The sequence below is a fragment of the Geotrypetes seraphini genome, chromosome 10, assembly GCF_902459505.1.
Source record: "Geotrypetes seraphini chromosome 10, aGeoSer1.1, whole genome shotgun sequence".
Classification (NCBI taxonomy): domain Eukaryota; kingdom Metazoa; phylum Chordata; class Amphibia; order Gymnophiona; family Dermophiidae; genus Geotrypetes; species Geotrypetes seraphini.
In genome coordinates, this window is record NC_047093.1 from 64707972 (window position 1) to 64728976 (window position 21005).

The following is a 21005-nucleotide window of genomic DNA, read 5'->3' on the forward strand; positions in this document are numbered from 1 at the left end:
GATTTTTCCATTCAGGGAACCCTACCTGAATGGATTGCCTCAACTGCAACCATCTAAAATATTGTGACTTATTAAGATCAAATTTATGTTGCAATTGTGAAAACTCCAGCAACTTACCATTTTGTATTACATCATCCAAAATACGAATACCTGCTATCATCCAATGTTTCCAGATTATTTTAAAACCGCCAATTTTGATCTTGGGGTTTAACCAAATCGTTTGAGTTGTTGATTTACTTATTGGAATAGGAGTTAGATTACTTATATATCTTAGAGTTTTCCAAGTATCCATAAATATTCTATGCTCTTTATATAACCTTAAAAAGATACAAAAAAGAAGGCAAAAGATGTCAGTAAGGACTCTATGAGTGTGTCTATCAGCTAATCACTACTAACAGACCAAACTACACAAATACCAAATGTCAATTGAGGATTAGGGACGCTCTCAGTGTGAGGTTATTAGCGACGGGAGAACAAACTCCAGCGCTTCCACTACAAAGACGGAGGTGAATCACCCCGCCTGCACACCATCATCGGGCGTCCCTAGTGTGCAAAATCAACTGTGCAGAATTAATAACAATAAATAAGTCACAAACAGTGAACTAGTGAGAGAGTGAATCACACTGAAAACCCACTCATAGAGTCCTCCCCAGCCTAATCCCCAAGATACAAAATGAAACCACAGCCAACTTAGCTTTTAAAGCGAGCCAAATGAAGTCAATGAGAATTGCAGGAGACCAGAATAGTCATTGGATCAACCGGTTTCGGGTGAAACCCTTCATCAGGATCTTAAGGCTGGAGCAGAACCGGCTGGGAGGGAAGCAGGAGGCCCACCAGGTCCGTGACCTGTGAAGTGGTTTTTGTCCACTTTTATAACATACCTCTAGTTCTATCTGTACCCTTCAATCCCCCTATCCTCTAGGAACCTATCCAAACCTTCCTTGAACCCCTGTAAAGTGCTCTGGCCTATCACCTCCTCCGGAAGCATGTTCCATGTGTCCACCACCCTTTGGGTAAAAAAGAACTTTCTAGCATTTGTTCTAAACCTGTCCCCTTTCAATTTCTCCGAGTGACCCCTAGTGGTTGTGGGTCCCCACAGTTTGAAGAATCTGTCCTTATTTACTTTCTCTATGCCCTTTAGGATCTTGAAGGTTTCTATCATGTCCCCTCTAAGTCTCCTCTTTTCCAGGGAGAATAGCCCCAGCATTTTTAACCTGTCAGCGTATGCAAAATTTTCCATACCTCTTATCAGTTTAGTCGCTCTTCTCTGGACTCCCTCGAGTACCGCCATGTCCTTCTTGAGGTACAGCGACCAGTACTGGACACAGTACTCCAGGTGCGGTCGCACCATTGCGCAATACAGCGGCATGATGACTTCCTTCGTCCTGGTTGTGATACCCTTTTTGATGATGCCCAGCATTCTGTTTGCTTTCTTTGAGGCTGTCGCACACTGCGCCGATGGTTTCAATGTTGTGTCCACCATCACCCCCAGGTCTCTTTCAAGGTTGCTCACCCCTAGCAATATTCCCCCCATTTTGTAGCTGAACATCGGGTTCTTTTTCCCTACATGCATGACCTTGCATTTCTCTACGTTAAAACTCATTTGCCACTTTTTTGCCCATTCTTCCAGTCTCGTTAGGTCCCTTTGCAGGTTTTCACAGTCTTCCGTGCTTCTAACCCTGCTGCAGAGTTTGGTGTCATCAGCAAATTTGATAACCTCACATTTCTTCCCCGTCTCCAGGTCGTCAATAAATATATTGAACAGGAGAGGTCCCAGCACCGACCCCTGTGGAACTCCGCTCGTGACCCATTGCCAGTCTGAGTAATGGCCCTTTACTCCAACCCTCTGTTTCCTGCCTGCCAACCAGTGTTTGATCCATCGGTAGATATCCCCTTGCACCCCGTGGTTCCACAGCTTTTTAAGTAGCCGTTCGTGAGGTACCTTGTCGAAGGCTTTTTGGAAGTCAAGGTAGATGATGTCTATGGATTCCCCCATATCCATCTGGCTGTTTATTCCCTCAAAGAAGTACAGCAAGTTCGTGAGGCACGACCTTCCCTTGCAGAAGCCATGCTGGCTCGCCTTCAGTTGTCCATTGTTTTCTATGTGTTCGCAGATTGTGTCCTTAACCAGTGCTTCCATCATCTTTCCCGGAACCGACGTCAAGCTCACAGGCCTGTAGTTTCCTGGGACATCCCTTGATCCCTTCTTAAAGATGGGCGTGATATTTGCTATTTTCCAGTCCTCTGGGATCTCCCCAGTTTTTAAGGAGAGGTTACATATTTGGCAAAGTGTTTCTGCTATTTCGTTTCTCAGTTCTTTTAGTACCCTTGGGTGGATGCCGTCCGGGCCCGGTGATTTGTCGCTCTTCAGTCTGTCTATCTGTTTGAGGACATCCTCTATGCTTACCTCTAGTTGTACCAGCCTTTCATCATGGTCTCCAGTTATAATCTCCTCGGGTTCTGGGATATTGGTTGTGTCCTCCCTGGTGAAGACTGACGAGAAGAATTTGTTTAACCTGTCAGCTATCTCTTTTTCCTCCTTTATCACTCCTTTCCTGTCTCCGTCGTCCAGTGGTCCCACTTCCTCTCTGGCTGGTTGTTTCCCTTTCACATACCTGAAGAAGGGTTTGAAGTTTCTTGCTTCTCCTGCCAGTCTTTCCTCATATTCTCTCTTCGCTTTCTTGACCTCTCGATGGCATTCTTTCTGGTGTCTTTTGTGCTCTTTCTGGTTTTTCTTTGTTGGTTCCTTTTTCCATTTTCTGAAGGATGATTTCTTGTTACTTATCGCCTTTTTAACTGCATTTGTTATCCACGCTGGATTTCTAGCTCGATTTTTTTTGCACCCTTTCCTAAACCTTGGGACGTACAGGTCTTGTGCCTCGAGCACTGTGCCTTTAAGCAGTGTCCAGGCTTCCTCTACGGTCTTCATCTTCCCTGAGCTTTTGCTGAGCTTTTTTCCCACCATTTTCCTCATGTCCTCGTAGTTTCCTTTTCTGAAGTTGAGTGCTGTCGTTGTGGTTCTTTTCACCTTTGATGTTCCTATGTTCAATTTGTACTGGATCATGTTGTGGTCGCTGTTTCCTAGTGGTGCTAGTACCACCACTTCCTTTGCGGATCCCTCAAGCCCGTTGAGGATTAGGTCCAGAGTGGCATCCCCTCGCGTTGATTCCATGACCAGCTGTTCCATGAAACAGTCCCTCATCGCCTCTAGGAATTTAGTTTCTCTCGTACAGTTTGAGTGTCCAATGTTCCAGTCTATTCCCGGGTAGTTGAAATCCCCCGTAACCACCACCTTTCCACTTTTGCACACCTGCCTCAGTTCGGCCTCCATGTCCAGGTCGTTTGCTTCCGGCTGTCCTGGTGGGCGATAGTACAGTCCCAATTTGATGTCAGCTCCTTCCCCTCCTGTTAGCTTAACCCATAGTGACTCCAGACTGTCCGCCCTTACTGTTGTTTCTGTCCTGGATGAAGGAATGGAGTCCTTTATATAAAGCGCTATTCCTCCTCCCTTCTTGTGTGCCCTATCCCTCCTGTAGAGTTTGTACCCTGGCAGGACCACATCCCAATTGTTGTCCTCAGACCACCATGTCTCTGTGATTCCTATTATGTCTAGGTCATTTGTACTGGCTATAATTTCTAGCTCCCCCATTTTAGTCCTTAGGCTCCTAGCATTTGTGTATAGGCAGTTTAAGTCCCGGTTTGTTACCTTTTCTTTTGGATCTTCTCGTGAATAGTTGCTCCTGCCGATCTCCTCACGGGCTGCCAGTCCCCAAGCCTCATTTTGTTCACCTTCCTCCTGTGGTGTGTCTATCCCGTCCTCTGCCGGATTCTTTGTTCTTGGGTAGCTCTCTGGTTCCGGCTGTTTCCTCCTTTTCCTGCTCTTTAGCTCTATTTGCTTCTCGGGTCCCTGTAATGCATCCTTGGGTTTATGTCCAAAAAGTGTCCATTTAGTCTCTAGTCCTCTATCGCCATTTCCTGGTTCAGTATCCTTGTGTGATACTGTGGTCCGATGTGTCGAGGTCAGATCGACTGTCGGCTTTCCCCTTGTTATCAGTTTAAAGTCATTTCTATGCAGGTCTGGATGTTGCGTGCCAGCATCCTCGTCCCAGCCGTGCTCAAGTGCAGTCCGTCTCTCCTGTAGAGCTTGTTTTTCCCCAGGAAGGTTGTCCAGTTCCGTACAAAGAGGAAACCCTCCTCATCACCATCGCCTCAGCCATCCGTTTGTTGCTTGCAGCTCGATCTGCCTCCTCGCATCTGCCCTCGGTACCGGCAGGATCTCTGAGAAGGCTATCTTTCTTGTCCTCAGCTTCAGTTTCTTCCCAGGATCTTAAACTGCTCAGTCAGTGTAGTCATGTTGAAATTCCTTCTGCTGACGTCATTTGTTCCGACGTGGATTATCACTGCTGTCTCCTCTGTCTCAGCTCCCTCCATGATTCTCTCGATTCTGTCGGAGATGTCCTTTGTCCTCGCCCCTGGGAGACATGTCACTAGGCGATCCGCTCTGCCTCCTGATATATGACTGTCCACCTCTCTCAGGATTGAGTCTCCCACTACGATAGCAGATTTCCCTTTTCTCAGCTCCCTCCTGGGTCTCAGGTCTGTGTCGGTGATTTGATCCTCCAATCCTTCCTCCTCCTGTTTGGTTCCTCCGCAAGGACGTTCTCCTCTGGCTCCTGGTGGGTCCTGTCCTCCATCTGTTGGTTCCCTTCTGAAGAGCGGGTGATCCTGTGTCTCTACCATCCTGCAGGCCTCCTCGATGAAACTCTCGAGCTCTCTGACCTGTTCGTTGATGTGGTTTTCTCTGGTGGTGTCCTCAGTTGGTTCAAATTCCCTCGGTTCCTCTATGGAGCGGAGTCCCTCTAGCTCCTGTACTTTGATCTGCAATCTCCCGACCTCCTTCTTTAGGCTAGCCAGTTCCTGACATCGACTGCATATGTAAGCCTGCCTCCCGAAAGGGAGGTAGTCATACATGTGACATTCAATGCAGTATACTGGAAAGCTTCGCTGGGCTCCTGCTGCCTCCATTTTTCCTTCCTCGTGCCTAAAGTTCTTTGGTGCGTTGGAGTATGCCCGGCGTGTAACTAGGTAGAGAGAGAAAAAAAAAAAGAATGAGAATAGAAGAAAAGAAAAGGTTGTTTTTTGTTTTTTTTAGAAGTTAATTAAGATTGAAGTTGCTGCTGAGCAGCCTGGACTCCTGGCTTCTTCACCAGGCTCCTTCGCAAAGGCGCCCTCGCTAAGGCGCCCAGCAAAGGCGCCTTTGCCACGCGCCTTTGCCGGGCGCTGAACGGCTGGGCGCCGTTGGCTCCTCCCCTTTAAGGGGGAGTCCGGCGCTGCCTCTGACGCGGTGGGGGGGGGGGCGGAGCGAACTCTCGCCGCTTCCCCGAGCCCTGATTTCTCCTGCCTTCCGCCTGCTGCCTTTGGTGCTCGGCACCGACGCTGCCCTTCTCTTACCCGAGGTGAAACCTCAGGTACTCTGCTCCTTCTCCCCTCTCAGGCACCTCGTGTGCCGCGCTGTCTCCTCCCCTTTAAGGGGGAGTCCGGCGCTGCCTCTGACGCGGTGGGGGGGGCGGAGCGAACCTTCGCAGCTTCCCCGAGCCCTGATTTCTCCTGCCTTCCGCCTGTTGCCTTTGGTGCTCGGCACCGACGCTGCCCTTCTCTTACCCGAGGTGAAACCTCAGGTACTCTGCTCCTTCTCCCCTCTCAGGCACCTCGTGTGCCGCGCTGGCTCCTCCCCTTTAAGGGGGAGTCCGGCGCTGCCTCTGACGCGATGGGGGGGGCGGAGCGAACTCTCGCCGCTTCCCCGAGCCCTGATTTCTCCTGCCTTCCGCCTTTGGTGCTCGGCACCGACGCTGCCCTTCTCTTACCCGAGGTGAAACCTCAGGTACTCTGCTCCTTCTCCCCTCTCAGGCACCTCGTGTGCCGCGCTGGCTCCTCCCCTTTAAGGGGGAGTCCGGCGCTGCCTCTGACGCGGTGGGGGGGTGGAGCGAACTCTCGCCGCTTCCCCGAGCCCTGATTTCTCCTGCCTTCCGCCTGCTGCCTTTGGTGCTCGGCACCGACGCTGCCCTTCTCTTACCCGAGGTGAAACCTCAGGTACTCTGCTCCTTCTCCCCTCTCAGGCACCTCGTGTGCCGCGCTGGCTCCTCCCCTTTAAGGGGGAGTCCGGCGCTGCCTCTGACGCGGTGGGGGGGGGGCGGAGCGAACCTTCGCTGCTTCCCCGAGCCCTGATTTCTCCTGCCTTCCGCCTGTTGCCTTTGGTGCTCGGCACCGACGCTGCCCTTCTCTTACCCGAGGTGAAACCTCAGGTACTCTGCTCCTTCTCCCCTCTCAGGCACCTCGTGTGCCGCGCTGGCTCCTCCCCTTTAAGGGGGAGTCCGGCGCTGCCTCTGACTCGGTGGGGGGGGGCGGAGCGAACTCTCGCCGCTTCCCCGAGCCCTGATTTCTCCTGCCTTCCGCCTGCTGCCTTTGGTGCTCGGCACCGACGCTGCCCTTCTCTTACCCGAGGTGAAACCTCAGGTACTCTGCTCCTTCTCCCCTCTCAGGCACCTCGTGTGCCGCGCTGGCTCCTCCCCTTTAAGGGGGAGTCTGGCGCTGCCTCTGACGCGGTGGGGGGGGGCGGAGCGAACTCTCGCCGCTTCCCCGAGCCCTGATTTCTCCTGCCTTCCGCCTGCTGCCTTTGGTGCTCGGCACCGACGCTGCCCTTCTCTTACCCGAGGTGAAACCTCAGGTACTCTGCTCCTTCTCCCCTCTCAGGCACCTCGTGTGCCGCGCTGGCTCCTCCCCTTTAAGGGGGAGTCTGGCGCTGCCTCTGACGCGGTGGGGGGGGGCGGAGCTAACTCTCGCCGCTTCCCCGAGCCCTGATTTCTCCTGCCTTCCGCCTGCTGCCTTTGGTGTTCGGCACCGACGCTGCCCTTCTCTTACCCGAGGTGAAACCTCAGGTACTCTGCTCCTTCTCCCCAGATACACCCATCCCCCGTCTATATCCCTCCCTCCCACCCTCTCCCCCCCATCCCCAATTAAATACGAAAACTTGGATACGCAGGTTGAGGTTAGGTATAAATAACTCCCTCAAGCTTTTACAGAGTTTGACTATAATTACTACCAGTATATTATTTCAATATAGCACTTAAACTGTTTCTTGAATCCAGCAAAATTTTATTTTTTTTTTCACCAAACCTCTAATTCATAAACACAAATATTGATGTTTAAATTTCACATAAGAGATATATTATCCTTTTCCCTTGACTGATTTAATTATATAATTTCTATAAAGTTTGCAATAATATTGAACCCAGATATATCTCTACAAATAATATATTATTTATTAATTGTATTATATTATATTGTAATTATCATCTCATTACAAGTTATATTAGGTATTAAGAATAATGGGTCTGAAAAAAGCTATCTGATTCAAAACCTATCTTAAATGTAAAAAGTAATCCTCCATTAATCTTACCTTCGTTTAATTCATGAAGGGGAATTGAGAAGAATATTTCCAAACCAAGATAAAACATCCCTAAACGCTAAATTTCATACTCGCACTTTTTTTTTTTTTTTTCTCTTCGCCATGGAGGATATGACTTATATAAACCCATTAGACATACATTCTTTTTAAGCTAACTTTGAAACGCAACCTTAAAACGGAAGTACTTCCTATAACAGGAAATACTTCATTTTAACCAATCCTATTCTTATACTTCACGATATATTTGGTAATATCACTAAAGATTTCCTCCTCCTCCCCTGTAAGTAACGCCTCTTGTTTATATATAGCCAATCATGCCACTCCCTCCTGAGGTTAACAAATTCATTTCCTGTGCTAACAACTCATTTGGATCTCCACCATTACCACGATCTTACATGCAAGTATATTTTTATCTAATAGTTTGTAAAACTTTCATTATAGGAAATGTAAGATCATGTTAATCTTTATGTGTTTTTTTTTTGTTGTTTTTTTTTTTCCTTTTCATTTCTGTTTAGATTGTTATTTGTCTTATAGTTCCATGCTTGTGCACTTACACGTGCGATTCTATTCCGTTGGAATTTAAAACCAATCCATTAAAGTTCTAAGTCTTAACCGAAGATCTTTTACATTTCTGTTAGTAAAACCAAAATGTATATATAAAGTTTAATAAAATATAAATAAGTAATCAGTATTAACTGAAAAAATTTCCTTTAAAATGACTTTTAGGATGTCATTGGTTGTTCCTGTTCTAGAAATTCTTGTAACTTTTTAGGGTCTGAAAAGTTTTGAGTTTTATTTGCAATTGTCACTTTCATTATTGCTGGATAAAGGAGTCCGTATCTAGCCCCTAGCGATTTTAACTGGGGTCTCATATCCAGAAACAATTTTCTCTTAGCAGCAGTTTCTCTCGCAAAGTCAGGGACAATGTGTATTTTTGCATCTTGACATTTGAGATTTTTGTTCTCCTTGGCTAACTGACAAATTTCCATCGCTTGTTGATGTCTCAAAAGTTTAAAGATTAAAGTCCTTGGACCCGTTTGTGAGGTTTTCTTCTGTGCTGGTATCCGGTGTGCCCTTTCAATTTCCAACGCGGTCTTGAATTTTAATGGTAGCACTTTAGGCAGGAACTGTTCCAGGAAAGTTATAGGGTCATTTTTTTCCACCCCTTCCGTCATTCCAATAATTCTTAAATTATTTCTTCTTTCACGGTTCCGGCTGTCTTCAAGGTCTTTTTTAATTTCTTCAACCTCCTTCCATATTATTTTACATTTTCTCATGTCCAGATTTAGTTGTTCAGAGTTGTCTTCTAAAATATTTATTCTGTTTTCCACTACATCTACTCTTTTAGTAAGCACTGCAGCATCGTCGATTGCCTTTTGTAATTTTTTGTTGCTATCTAATACAATCTCTTTAATTTGTCGCAATTCTTCCATAACGTCGGGGCTTTCATCTGATGGCAACGGAACTTTTGAAGGAGGAGTGCCCGGCTCCGGTTTTGATCTCTTATTATTTCCTGTACCGGACCCTCCAGCTCCCGAATTGCCTTTGTTCTGTTTGCTAGATGCCATTATCTGATATTGTGCAGCTTTTTTGCCTTTGAAGTTTAATTTTTTTTGTAGTTTTTTTCTATAAATAAAGCTTGTCTACACGGAGCTACTCTTTTACCCGACCATCAGAATTCACGTCCAAGCCACGCTCCCCCCTTTTTTTGTTTTCTGTTCAGGTAATTAACTTATAAAACCCCCTCTTTTACTAAGGCTGACGTGTCCATTATATTATATGGATGAACTCTGCTTCCAAAGCCTTCCATCCCTGTGGGAGTCCCGTTGGCTAGAGGGGGGTCCCCGAGGGAGTCCCATGGGCCAGAGGGGGGTCCCCATGGGAGTCCCGTGGGTTAGGGGGGGGGATTCCTTCAGGACCCTCACGATTCTCGCAATCCCCGTTCCCGTGCAGACCTCTACTGCTGCTTTTTATGGGGATGGGCGGTGATGGAGGTAATTCCTTGCGAGGATGGGTGGGGACCGAGAGGATCTTGACGGGGATGGGTGGGATTTCTGTCCCCGTGCAACTCTCTACTCTTCAGTCATGTCCCAGTCAGTGTTGTTGAACTGCCCTGCGGGGTCTGAGGCAAGCTCAGCCTGGTCCTGCACTTCTTGCCTCTGCTCTTGTCCTGCTGTTTCTGCCAAGCCTCTTTCTTCTCCTCCTTGCTCTCCGACAAGCCTGGCTTTAAGCTGAGGGAAAGAACCACTCCCCCTTGGCTTTTGATGGGGGAAGAGCATTCCTTCCTAAACCTGTGCCGTTTCTCTGAGGGGAAACTGTTTGTGAGCTTTCTGCCTTACAGGCACTGGATAATAGAAAGGCAGATTCTTCTTGCCTGGCTTTGGAACTGCTCTAGGTAAGTCAAAGCTTTCTTATTCTATTTCCATTTCTTCTTCATCACTCACAGGGTAGTCAGCTAACTTATTGTCTTGGGCACTGACCTGGTCAGCCCTTCTGCACCGGAGTTTGTATACTTTCCTACATTTCCCTGTAACAAACCTCGGGAACGCAGTAGGTTTGTCACACATCACAACGTCTTTTACAATACACTGGCACCATTTTATGTCTTAGCTCATGAGAACCATTAAAAGTTAAAGCACAATAAGTGAAATAAGGGTTAAGAATAGATAAGAAAATCTTTAGTATGAGACTGATGGTAACGTCTTTTCCTTTTAGAAAAGTATATACTGCTGCTAAATAATTCCCTGATGCAGCAGGAGTAAAGAACTCCATGAAACAAAGGACACATTGTATAAAGATAACGCAGCAGCAGCAAGTTAAGTTAAAGCAACAATGATAGCTGTTAACTGTAAGTCGAATACTGCAAGAAGATAGAAGAAAACTGCATGAAAACATTGGTCAGAACACAAGACAAGTACTACTGGTTCTAGGCTTTAAAAATACCAAAACCATAAAGGGTTTAAAGATATATTGTTGCAGTTTAATCACCATTGGTTTGAGAGGCCGAGTTTATTGACACTGAAAATACAAGCTGTTACTTTGTTGCACTGGTGATATATTGCTACAAAATATAATAAAAAGACTGAGTTTATTTAAAAAGAAGGGAAGATAATTTTAAGAGAAGTTAAAGGGATTGAAAAATTAGAAATAAAATCAAACTATTGCCTATGACGTGAGTAGGAGCAAGTGAGTTATTCACAGTTGAAACCCAAAATTGGGTATATAGCTCAATATTCTGAGGCTTTTTTACCCCTTAAGCAACAAAGAAGTTAAGAATTTACTGGAACATACAAGAAGAAATTCATTGCTGGGTATTTTTCGGGTTGATAAAAAAAAATAATAGACTATAGAAGAATTAAATATAAACTGTATAGGCTATTGAACTTAAGGATTTAATAACCGTGGGAGGTATTTGATCTATATTGTGTTGGAAATACTCATGGACCACATGGTCGGATTCTTCTGTAGTTTGAGAAATTATGATAGCCTGTTAAGAAATGCTGCAGTTGGCATGCTCTGCTCCCTTAAAACTGGCAGTTTTAGTTTCCATAGTGGTCTGAACAGATTCAGATAGAAGAAAGACTTTGGAATGGAGCCTGATCTAGTCCAAAGCAAATAGATTTCCAAGAGAAAAATATTAATAAAAAAATAATTTGGAAAAATAAGACAAGAAATCTTCAAGATGACTAAGCAACAGTGTTTGCCTGCCAGCAGGTTTGCATTACATTTTCCTTACTGTGAAACCAACAGCAACATTACATCCTTGTTCTCTGTAACTCTAGCTTGCAGACTTTACCTCTTTGGCTACTGATATTTTCTCTCCTCCAATACAAAGGATAATTTGTTTCAGTAATTCAATGTTGTTAAGAATCTCTGTAACAGCTTCTGAATTTTCAACAATTCTTCCAACCTTAAAAAGTAATACACATTTATGATGTTAATACAAATATATAGCTATAGTATACACATTTAACAAGAACAAAGCATTTTATATAATAATAACATACTACAACTTTCTGCACTTTTTAAGTCTTATCCAGTACCCAGTTTCCACTATTGCACAAGGAAATGAGAACTTCAGAAGGCCTAATTCAAACCTTGTATACTAAACTGTATACGGAATGGCATTTTAATCAAGAGTGTAGAGTCATGGATTTGATATACTACCTTTCTATGGTATAACTAAAGCAGTTTACATTTATACTTGCTCTGTCACTAGAACATTCACAAACTAAATTTTTGCATCTGGAGCAATGGAGGATTAAATAACTTGCCCAGAGTCACAAGGAGGTGCAGGGGAAATTGATCCCAGATTCTCAGCTCACTGCACTAACAATTAGACTACTCATCGATCAGACCAAAGGGCAGATTTGGCCTTGTCCAACAAAGTCTCATTCAACAGTTGTGCTCAAAGTCTGATTCAACCTTGCTGGTTAACAGCAAAATACTTTTTGAAGGATTTTGGATTCTTATTAACAAGTCACAAATCAAAATATTCAGGTTTTAAGAGCTATTTCCTAATAGTGTTTTCTCATTTTATAGGGTTCTTCTCATTGTGTTTCAATAAGGAAAGACCTAGCTACATATGGTTTATGGAGATATTTTTTTTGAAGGGAAGATTAGGTTCTTAACTTGACAATCTTCTTTCTAGTAGAAAGGCATATGAGTCTTGAACTAATGGGTTATTCACCTCTAGTCGCAAGTTGTGTAGAAAGAAATCATCTACACTTTTTTCTCTTGGCTCTGCTTCCTGCCTCACAGGGCTGTGCTGTAATTCCTCAGTTCATACCCAAGCAATTGACAATTACTAGAAGAAAAAAACATAAGGAGGCGAGATATGAGGAACTCCCCAACTAAGCCCATTCTATTCTATTCTGCTCTGCAATAGGTAAAATGCAACCCCCCCAAAAAAAAAAAACAATGCTAATAGAAATATACTCTCTAACAAGGAGGAACTGAACAATCCACTTACCTGAGAGCAACCAGCACTAATACTTATGTAGTTCTCACAGGCTCTCATTTGGTCATTGCAATAAAGACTTAGCTTATCACTCTTCAGACCTGTTGGACAGGAGAACAATCCAGCATTTGGAAATACCTATCTGTATGAGCCAATAAGCAGGCTAAATGCAATCTGAGAGGGCATCAAGACTCAAATGCCTTTCTACTAGAAAGAAGATTAATGAGCTAAGAAACTAATCTTCCCTTCTAGTGCAAAAGGCATATGGATCTTGAAACAGTGGGACCTCTCAAAGCAGTCCTGAGTCTAGGGTGGGCAGATGAGCCTGTTGCTAGCACCAAGGACCCAAAGTGGCATCCAGCTATGATGCTACAATGTCCCTGTAAAATGTTGTGAAAGTAAGGAGAATGGAACATGTAGCTGCCCTACAAATCTCCTCTGGTAAAACTGCCCAAGACTCCGCTCATGAAGAAGCCACATTCCTAGTAGAGTGTACCACACCCAATGTACGCTGAAGAAATAATCCTGCAAATCCATCTTGCCATGGAGTCTTAGAAGCTGGCTTCCCCAGGAGGCTAGAACTCGTTAGCACAAAAAAAAATTACCTAAGATGTGAAAATAATTTGTCGCCTTGATAGGAGAACAACTTTCCTAACATCCAGCATGCCAAAACTGCTGACCTTTGTTTTCAAACCCCCAAGCAGTCAGACTTTCTGGTTTACACACGAGGCTGAGGCCATTTTTGGCAGAAAAGGTTCCACACACTGGGAGATGCCAATCTCCGTAAAGCTGAGGAAAACTCTCTGCACAACAGAGCCTGGATCTCTGAGACCTGCTCTCTGAAATGATAGTTAACAGGAAAAACTGTCTTAATTGTAAGATACATCAGCAATTCCTCTTGTAAGAGCTCAACTGAAGCCTTACTGAGGTCCTACAAGATAATATTAAAAATCCGTATCGGACACGACTGTCCCACGGAAGGATGCAGCCACAATGCTATCTTCAAAAAAATCTGGCTATATCAGAATGGAAAGTCAAAAGAACTTTCTCCACATGAGCTAGAAAACACAAGAGGCCTGCCACCTGCATATTGATGCAATTAACCGCCAGGCCCTTCTCGAGCCTGTCTAGAAGAAAAGGCTCCACATTTAGCTAAGCACAACAGCGCTGAAAATTTTTCCCAAGCATTAGACTGCACTTTGTAGCCAGATACATAGCCCTTAGGAGGGTAGCCATGGCCTCCTCCATGTAGCCCTTCTGTGGTAAGGCCACGCACACAAGCACCATGTCATAGGCCCAAACGAACCAAATCCTCCAGGGCAATTGGGCCCTGCAAGAGAAGTGTTAGATAAAATGGCAGTTTGAGACATTTGTCCTTCTATAGCCTAACCAGATTCACATACCACGGTTGTCGCAGCCAATCTGGAGCAACCCTAATTACCAACCCCAGGAAGGTCGCTATCCTTCGAATGGCCTGGCCTTTCATGAGGAACCCCCTACAACTGCCATTTCTCTGGCCAAAGTTGTACTAGAGCTCCCATGCCGACACATCCCAGTTCGATCTTTGGCTGTATAACCGAGAAACTTTCTTGTGGGCTACTGACGCCAGCAGATCGAACATCAGATGCCCACAGCACCTCATAATGTTATTGAAGGCCTTCCAGGCCAAAGACTATTTCCTCTGAGTATCGAAACTGGTTGGGATAGTTGGCCTGCATATTGTACATTTCCGCCATGTGTGCTGTTGATAGAGCCTGTACCTGTTTGTGGCTTCTGCCCAGTGAAACACCAACTGGGCCGACAAGTCTCAAGAGTACAAACTTGGGGACAAATTCTACAAAGGACGTCTAACTTTAAGTTTCCACAATGTGGGCATCCATCGACTTAGGCATCCAAATAAAGCAGATAATAAGCCCAATTAATGACTTTAATAAGTATTAATTGGAACTTAGACATCCAGATGCAATTCTCAAAATAGACATCCAAAATTTTTTGGACGCCCATCTGAAAAAATTGCGCCTAACAGGATAGGTGTGGCTTTGAAATAGACATCTATTTACAGAATCGCATGCCGCTGAGCATGCTAACGTGTCTACCTAAAGCCTAAAATGTAGGAGTTTGCAAAAACAGGTCTAGCGTGAGCTGGGCGCTAGGTGGACGTGACTTAGGTGTGCCGGAGGCATCCACATAAAGGAGAACGGGGCTTTAATTTTTGGGCTAAAGAGGACTCCAGTTTCATTATAAAGGTCTAAATATATTTAATAATGCATTATTTAAGCAAAGTACATGAAATATATATATATATATATATATATTGCATACTAAACTTCAATTTGGGGGGTAAAGAGAATTCCTTTTTGATAATAAAAAGATGTTCAATAATGCATTAATCAAGCAAAGTACATGAAATATATATATATATATATATATATATATATATATATATATATATTGCATACTAAACTTCAATTTGGGGGGTAAAGAGAATTCCTTTTTGATAATAAAAAGATGTTCAATAATGCATTAATCAAGCAAAGTACATGAAATATATATATCTCTCGCATACTAAACCTCATTTCCAAAAGGTTAAGAAAATAAAAAGTGATACCCTACTCACAATGGCTGTGGTTCAGAACAAGTGGACATGTCTGATGCACAATCATCAATATGCACATACGTCTTCAGGGGGTGGGATGCAGCTGGCACCCAATAAAGTTCTCAGGACTGACACGGGGCCACACAGCCTGCGTTCAAGGTCCAGTAGCAAGTCTTGCTACCAGGAGAATGGTCTCCGAGCCACCAAAATTATTAAGCAGCTACAGACTTCTGATCCAACGAGTGTCTTTTCCCAGGCAGAGCTACCCCAGTAACCCTGGGAACCTCTGCAGCACCAAGAAGCCTCAAAACCTGGATAAAAACTGGAAAATAATAAACCAGAATCAGAGCAGATCAGAAAAGCACCTTTCAACTCACATATAGATGGAAAAAAACTGAGGAGCTACAGTACAGCCCTGTGAGGCAGTAGGTGGAGACGAGAGAGAAAAAAAATGAAGATGATTCCTTCTACGCAACTTACGACTAGAAGTGAATATCCCACTGATTCAAGAAACATATGCCTTTTGCACTACAAAGAAAGTAGTAATATTCCACAGAAGTGCTTATTATTTTATATGAAAATACACTGCTTCCCATCAACCCTCCTCCTAAAAAACCTCTACAGAGAAGAAAACAATTCCCTGAGATGTTTGAAAGTTTTTATCCTGTTTTTAGGAATATTATCATGATCTAATAATTATGAGAGAATAAAACTATTTAGGAGAAAGCCCAAGGTTATTGATAAAGAATATCCAATCACATTTCAAGACTGCTCTCTTTTTTTTTCTGCTCATCTTCACTTGTTTTATTAAAGTAACAAAGAGAAATAGCAAGGGCCTTTGGGTTTACCTGAGATATAGTAAGAATTTTTACAGCATCATCAGGATGAAAAAGACCCCTCTGGAGTTCATCTCTGAATTTTCGAGCCACATGAACTGGCTCCAAAGCCTGAAGGACCCGTTCCAGAATAGTGACACATAAAGCAACTTGTTCTCTGCACACAAGAAAATACAAAATCAAAGTACAGTAAGATTTAATAGTGAAGTCAATAAAATGATAATTGTGTGAACCTTACTTGATTTCACAGACAATGGCAAAAATAGGCAAATTCAGAATAATCAGGACCGTAATCCATCATTTCAGGCCATGTACAGATTAAAAATACTGCAATCTCCTAATTTATTATATCACAAATATAATGGTCCTTTCTAGAATGCACCCTGCTATTATTTAAGTCCTGATCATGCAAAACTTAGCTGGTTTCATATACTGCTATTGCAAAAAAAAAAAAAAAGCCCTCATTACAGAACGAATTCCATCTTTAGCATTTTCCAACTCTCTATGCACATTAAATGTCTGTTAAAATGGAATAATTCATGTGCACCAATGGAGGGCAACTTTGAAAAGGGGAGGAGAGGAAGACCGACAATTAACTTAATAGGAATAAGCTTGGTGCAATACAGGAGAGATATATGGACAATTTATCCTCAGTTGTTGTTCCTTCACAACAGCACCACTACACTTATAAAGCATCACTCTTCCTCATCTGAATTATCAAATAAGTCTAAAATTGTGTAACAACTTAAAAGAACATGTTTTATTTAAACAAGTCTACAGAAGTCAAGTAGTACAAAAATGACTACTACACTACTAAATATATATCAATCTTCTACCATATAACTAGACAGGTTTTTTATTTAAATCCGCTATAATAAAACCCTTAGCGCGCATGCACACTTTACATTACATTACATTACATTAGTGATTTCTATTCCGCTTGTGCCTTGCGGTTCTAAGCGGATTACAAGTTAGAAGACTGGACATTTCCAGTAGCATTGCAGTACATATAATCAAGAATGCGTTAAGTTACAATTGTTGTTCTGGACTTTTCCAGGATAAATTGGTAGTAGATATTAGATAGTGATAGGTTGTTTAGACGAATAGAGATAATATTGTCCGGATTCTGCTGTTTAGACGAATAGAGATAATACTGTCCGGATTCGGGTGTTGCTGGTGGTGGTGTTAGGGTAGTCATGAGAGCATTTTCTAATACTTTTGTGAGGTTATGATGATGGGAAGTGTTTTTTGAAGAGATGAGTTTTGATTTCTTTTCGGAATGCTTTAATGTCTATTGATTTGGTCAGTAGATTGGTGATGGTAGTATCGATCTTTGCTGCCTGTGTCGCTAAAAGGCTGTCATATAGTTTCTTCAAACTCCGCGAGTCCGTGATCTGTGTCACACATGCTAAGTGCCTGCCTCAGCTGATTTCCTGCCCTGATCTCCAACACCGACTGACTTTCTGCCTTCTGACCGCTGTGCCTCTTCTTCTTATCCCTGGACCAGCAGCGGCAGCAGCTGCTGTTTCATCAAGCAGCCGCGGGGCATTTGCTAGGCCGGCCCACTTCAATAATGCGAGGCAGACCGGCCTAGCAAAAGCCCCGAGGCTGCCCGGCCTAGCAGATGCTGGACAGGGAGCAGAGAAGGGAGAAGGAGTACTACTGAACAGGGAGGGAAGTAAAAGTAAGGGAGAAGGGCTACTGCTGGATAGGGGGAGCAGGGAAAGGGTGCTGCTGGACAGGGGAGAGAGACAGAAAGAAAGACAGATAGACAGCAGACAGGGAGAGAGACAGACAGAAAGAAAGAAAGGGGGCAGGGAGAGAGAAAGAAAGACAGACATACAGAAAGAAAAAGAAAGGGGCAGGGAGAAAGAAAGAAAGGCATACAGAAAGAAAGAGAGAGAAAGAAAGAAAGAAATGCCTAAGTCTACACATCTATTCTAGCACTCGTTAATGTAGTGGGCTATAAAACTAGTATACTATATTTTTTATTAAATAACACAAATCTTAACACTATAGCTTTTCTGTACAAGTTATACTTGGTATTTAATTTAAAATCAACAAAAAAATAATGAAAAAAAATCTTAACACTATATTATACATTAAACATAAATGAATCCATCTTGCACTTCCAGTTACTAAAATCTGTATTATCCCACAATACAGTTGAACATAGAACCTGTTGGCCTTAATAAAGAAGTAGAGTAGAACATTCTGTGATGCGATACTCTCTGTGCTTAAATGATAGGCTATGGGTTATATGCAGGGTAGTTTAAATGAGGTATGTGTGTCACATAGGTATTCAACTGTTTGTATCCTGTTTGAGGGGAGAGTGGACTTGTGTACCCGTGCAGTTGCTAATCTATAATGAAATGAAGCAGTAAAAGTATGTTATGGTATTGATTTTGCTGGATTAATAATGTTAGCTATATGTTTAGTAGAGGGAATGGATCCTGTAATGGTTTAAGTAATTATATTGTAGAAGTTGAAACCTGCCAGTTTCAGCTTCTGAAGACGCTGTAATAGTGAAACGTAGTGCTACGTCAGGCTGGCTGGACACAGTCTGAATTGTAATGAAAAGGCAATATAACAGTTTTGTCTAAGAATCAATATATGCTTGTTGGAACATTGGAGAATACTGGAGAAATGAAATAATACACACAGACTATGATGTGGAACAGTTTTATTTTCATCAGAAAAGGCTTGTGAATGGACTGAGTGCAAGCTCCAGGTTTTCTTCCACTGTATTGTGGGATAATACAGATTTTAGTAACTGGATGTGCAATATGGATTCATTTATGTTTAATGTATAATATAGTGTTACAATTTGTGATATTTAATAAAAATATAGTATATTTAAATAAAAAACCTGTCTAGTTATATTATATGTATTAAATACTTTTTGAGATAGGTAATTTGGTTAATTGTACCCTACTTTGTAGTGTTGGTCATCTTCCACTATAGATACACTCCATATCACAAATATCTTATACCCCCCTACTTCTTTCCCCTAAATATTTCTTATGGACCATTTTAAAAGTGTATCTTAATTACTTTTATTTAGGAGTCCTTTTATTAAGTTGTGGTAAAAAGTGGCCTTAGGATACCCTTTTGCAGATTTTTCCACAGGCTAAGGCCATTCTTACTGCAGCTAGAAAATGGACAATTTTCCATTTTCTGAATTACTGACCATATGCTAATGTTGCCAGTGCATGACCATTACCAAAAATTAGCATGGAACACTTACCACTATCTATTTTGTAGGAAGTAAGGCCTGGATTCTGTATAGGACGCCCGGTAGGGACGTCCTATACAGAATCGGGCCTACAAGATTCTGTAATTGACATTCATGTTACAGATACCGGTTACAGAACCAGGTTAGTGTATATGTGGCCGCTATACTTATCGCAGCAAGGGATCTCCCTGCCGCGATGGGTATAGCGGCCGCCTGTCCCCACCCCCGACAATCGCTGGCAGGAGGATGTCCAACCTCTCCTGCGGAAGGCCAACGCCCCCCCCCCATCGCTGGCAGGAGAGTGCCCAACCCCTCCTGCCAGAGGACGCCCCCACTGGACCCCTCTGCACTAACACCCCCCTCTGGACCTCTCCCCCCACTAACCTTTAATTGTGGGCTGGCCGGTTCTTCCTACCTAGGAGCCTGGGCCAATCAGGCCTTAGGCTTATCGGGGATGGGTCAGAAAGGGGCGGGCCCATCTCATTTTGACAAGTCGGGCCTGCCAGCCAGCCAGCCAATCAGAAGAACCGTCCAGCTGGCCAACGATTAAAGATTAGTGGGGGGAGAGGTCCGCAAGGTGTTAGTGCAGGGGGGGGTGTCTGGAAGGGTACAGAAAACACAAACCATTAATAAACTATCAAAATCTACACTAAGGATGAAATAAAAGTTTTTACTTAAACAAGAACAAGCATTTTCCAGATTACTGCTTTGTAACAAAAATAGTTTAGCAGCACCAGAAGCAAAGCTCTCAGGCTCGCAATTTCTCCTAGAACCTTCCAATAGCTTGTGCATTGCATTGGGTGCCACAGAGATGGATTAACAGCTTGTGCTATATACACTTTCAATGCCAATGCCCAAAGAATGAAACTTCTACAGCATCCACCTGTCTTGTTGCCTTAATTCATCCTCATTCCCCAAGTTCCACCATACACAGTACATCTACAGACTTCAGGTGAAGTACAGCAGTGGCTTTCATCCTAATTCCTAGAGGTCTACCCTTAGTCTATCAGGAGATCTACAGTGAATTTGCATGAACCAGATTTGAATAGAATGGAGGCAGTGCACGCAAGTCTATTTTATGCATATTCATTACAGATATCCTAAAAGTTAGACTTGCTGCGAGATCACCAGGACTATGTTGAGAAACACTGGCCAAGGGAAGGATTAACACGTCTAACGAATGCTTATCATTTAAGGTCTGTTGCCAGTTCTAGACCCCGAGTTGTCCTGTGCCCTCTCCAATACTTATAGCTGAGGACAGGCAAGCAAAAATCAACTCCCCCCAATGGCAGTAGCCCGCGCCCTCTCCCCGAAGGACCCGCAGACCTGCCTTCTCACCCGTCGCCATCGTTGAGCAGGGAGAAAATGCGGGCCAGGCTCAGGTCCAGGGCGCTCTCCCTCAAGCTGCTCAGCGGCAACGCCAGCACGGCTGTCTTCAACGCCCGGAGCTCCTCCAGCCCTGAGGCGGTCAAGAGCAGCTCCTCCACCACTGCCAACGCCGCCATCACCGCCCCACAAGCTCTGCCTCAGCCTTCCTTCCGCCCGCCTGGAGCCTGACTTCCGCCGTTACCACGGCAACCCCCGGCAAGCACTTGGAGGCTTTTTTTTTTCTTCTTCAAACTTTATTGGTGTCCGAAGCATGAACAGGACGAAGTCTGACGGTTCAGACACTGTCAGATGAGAGTTTCGGAGTTACCTAAGATCCGCCCATCAGGGTTACGTAACGCTTAAGGTGAACTGTAGGTCTTTATTCTAAAGGACGTCCTAGGTACTTTAAGAAAGCTTATGTTTGTCAGTTTTGACTACCCTAGATCAGTGGTTCCCAACCCTGTCCTGGAGGACCATCAGGCCAATCGGGTTTTCAGGCTAGCCCTAATGAATATGCATGGAGAAGATTTGCATGCCTGTCATTT

The 21005-nt window shown here is 43.8% G+C and overlaps 1 protein-coding gene across 1 annotated transcript in view; it reads right to left on the bottom strand.

The window, feature by feature from the left end:
* Positions 1–20692, bottom strand: part of PSMD5 (proteasome 26S subunit, non-ATPase 5) — a 38477-nt gene extending 17785 nt beyond the window's left edge. Inside the window, exons 1-3 of the mRNA XM_033961665.1 lie at positions 20431–20692; positions 15870–16014; positions 11262–11375 (exon numbers count right to left, since the gene is read on the bottom strand). Of these exons, the coding sequence (XP_033817556.1) occupies positions 11262–11375; positions 15870–16014; positions 20431–20597 (426 nt within the window). The 5' untranslated portion in view covers positions 20598–20692. The remainder of the gene's footprint in view (positions 1–11261; positions 11376–15869; positions 16015–20430) is intronic.
* Between the last annotated feature and the right edge of the window lie 313 nt (positions 20693–21005).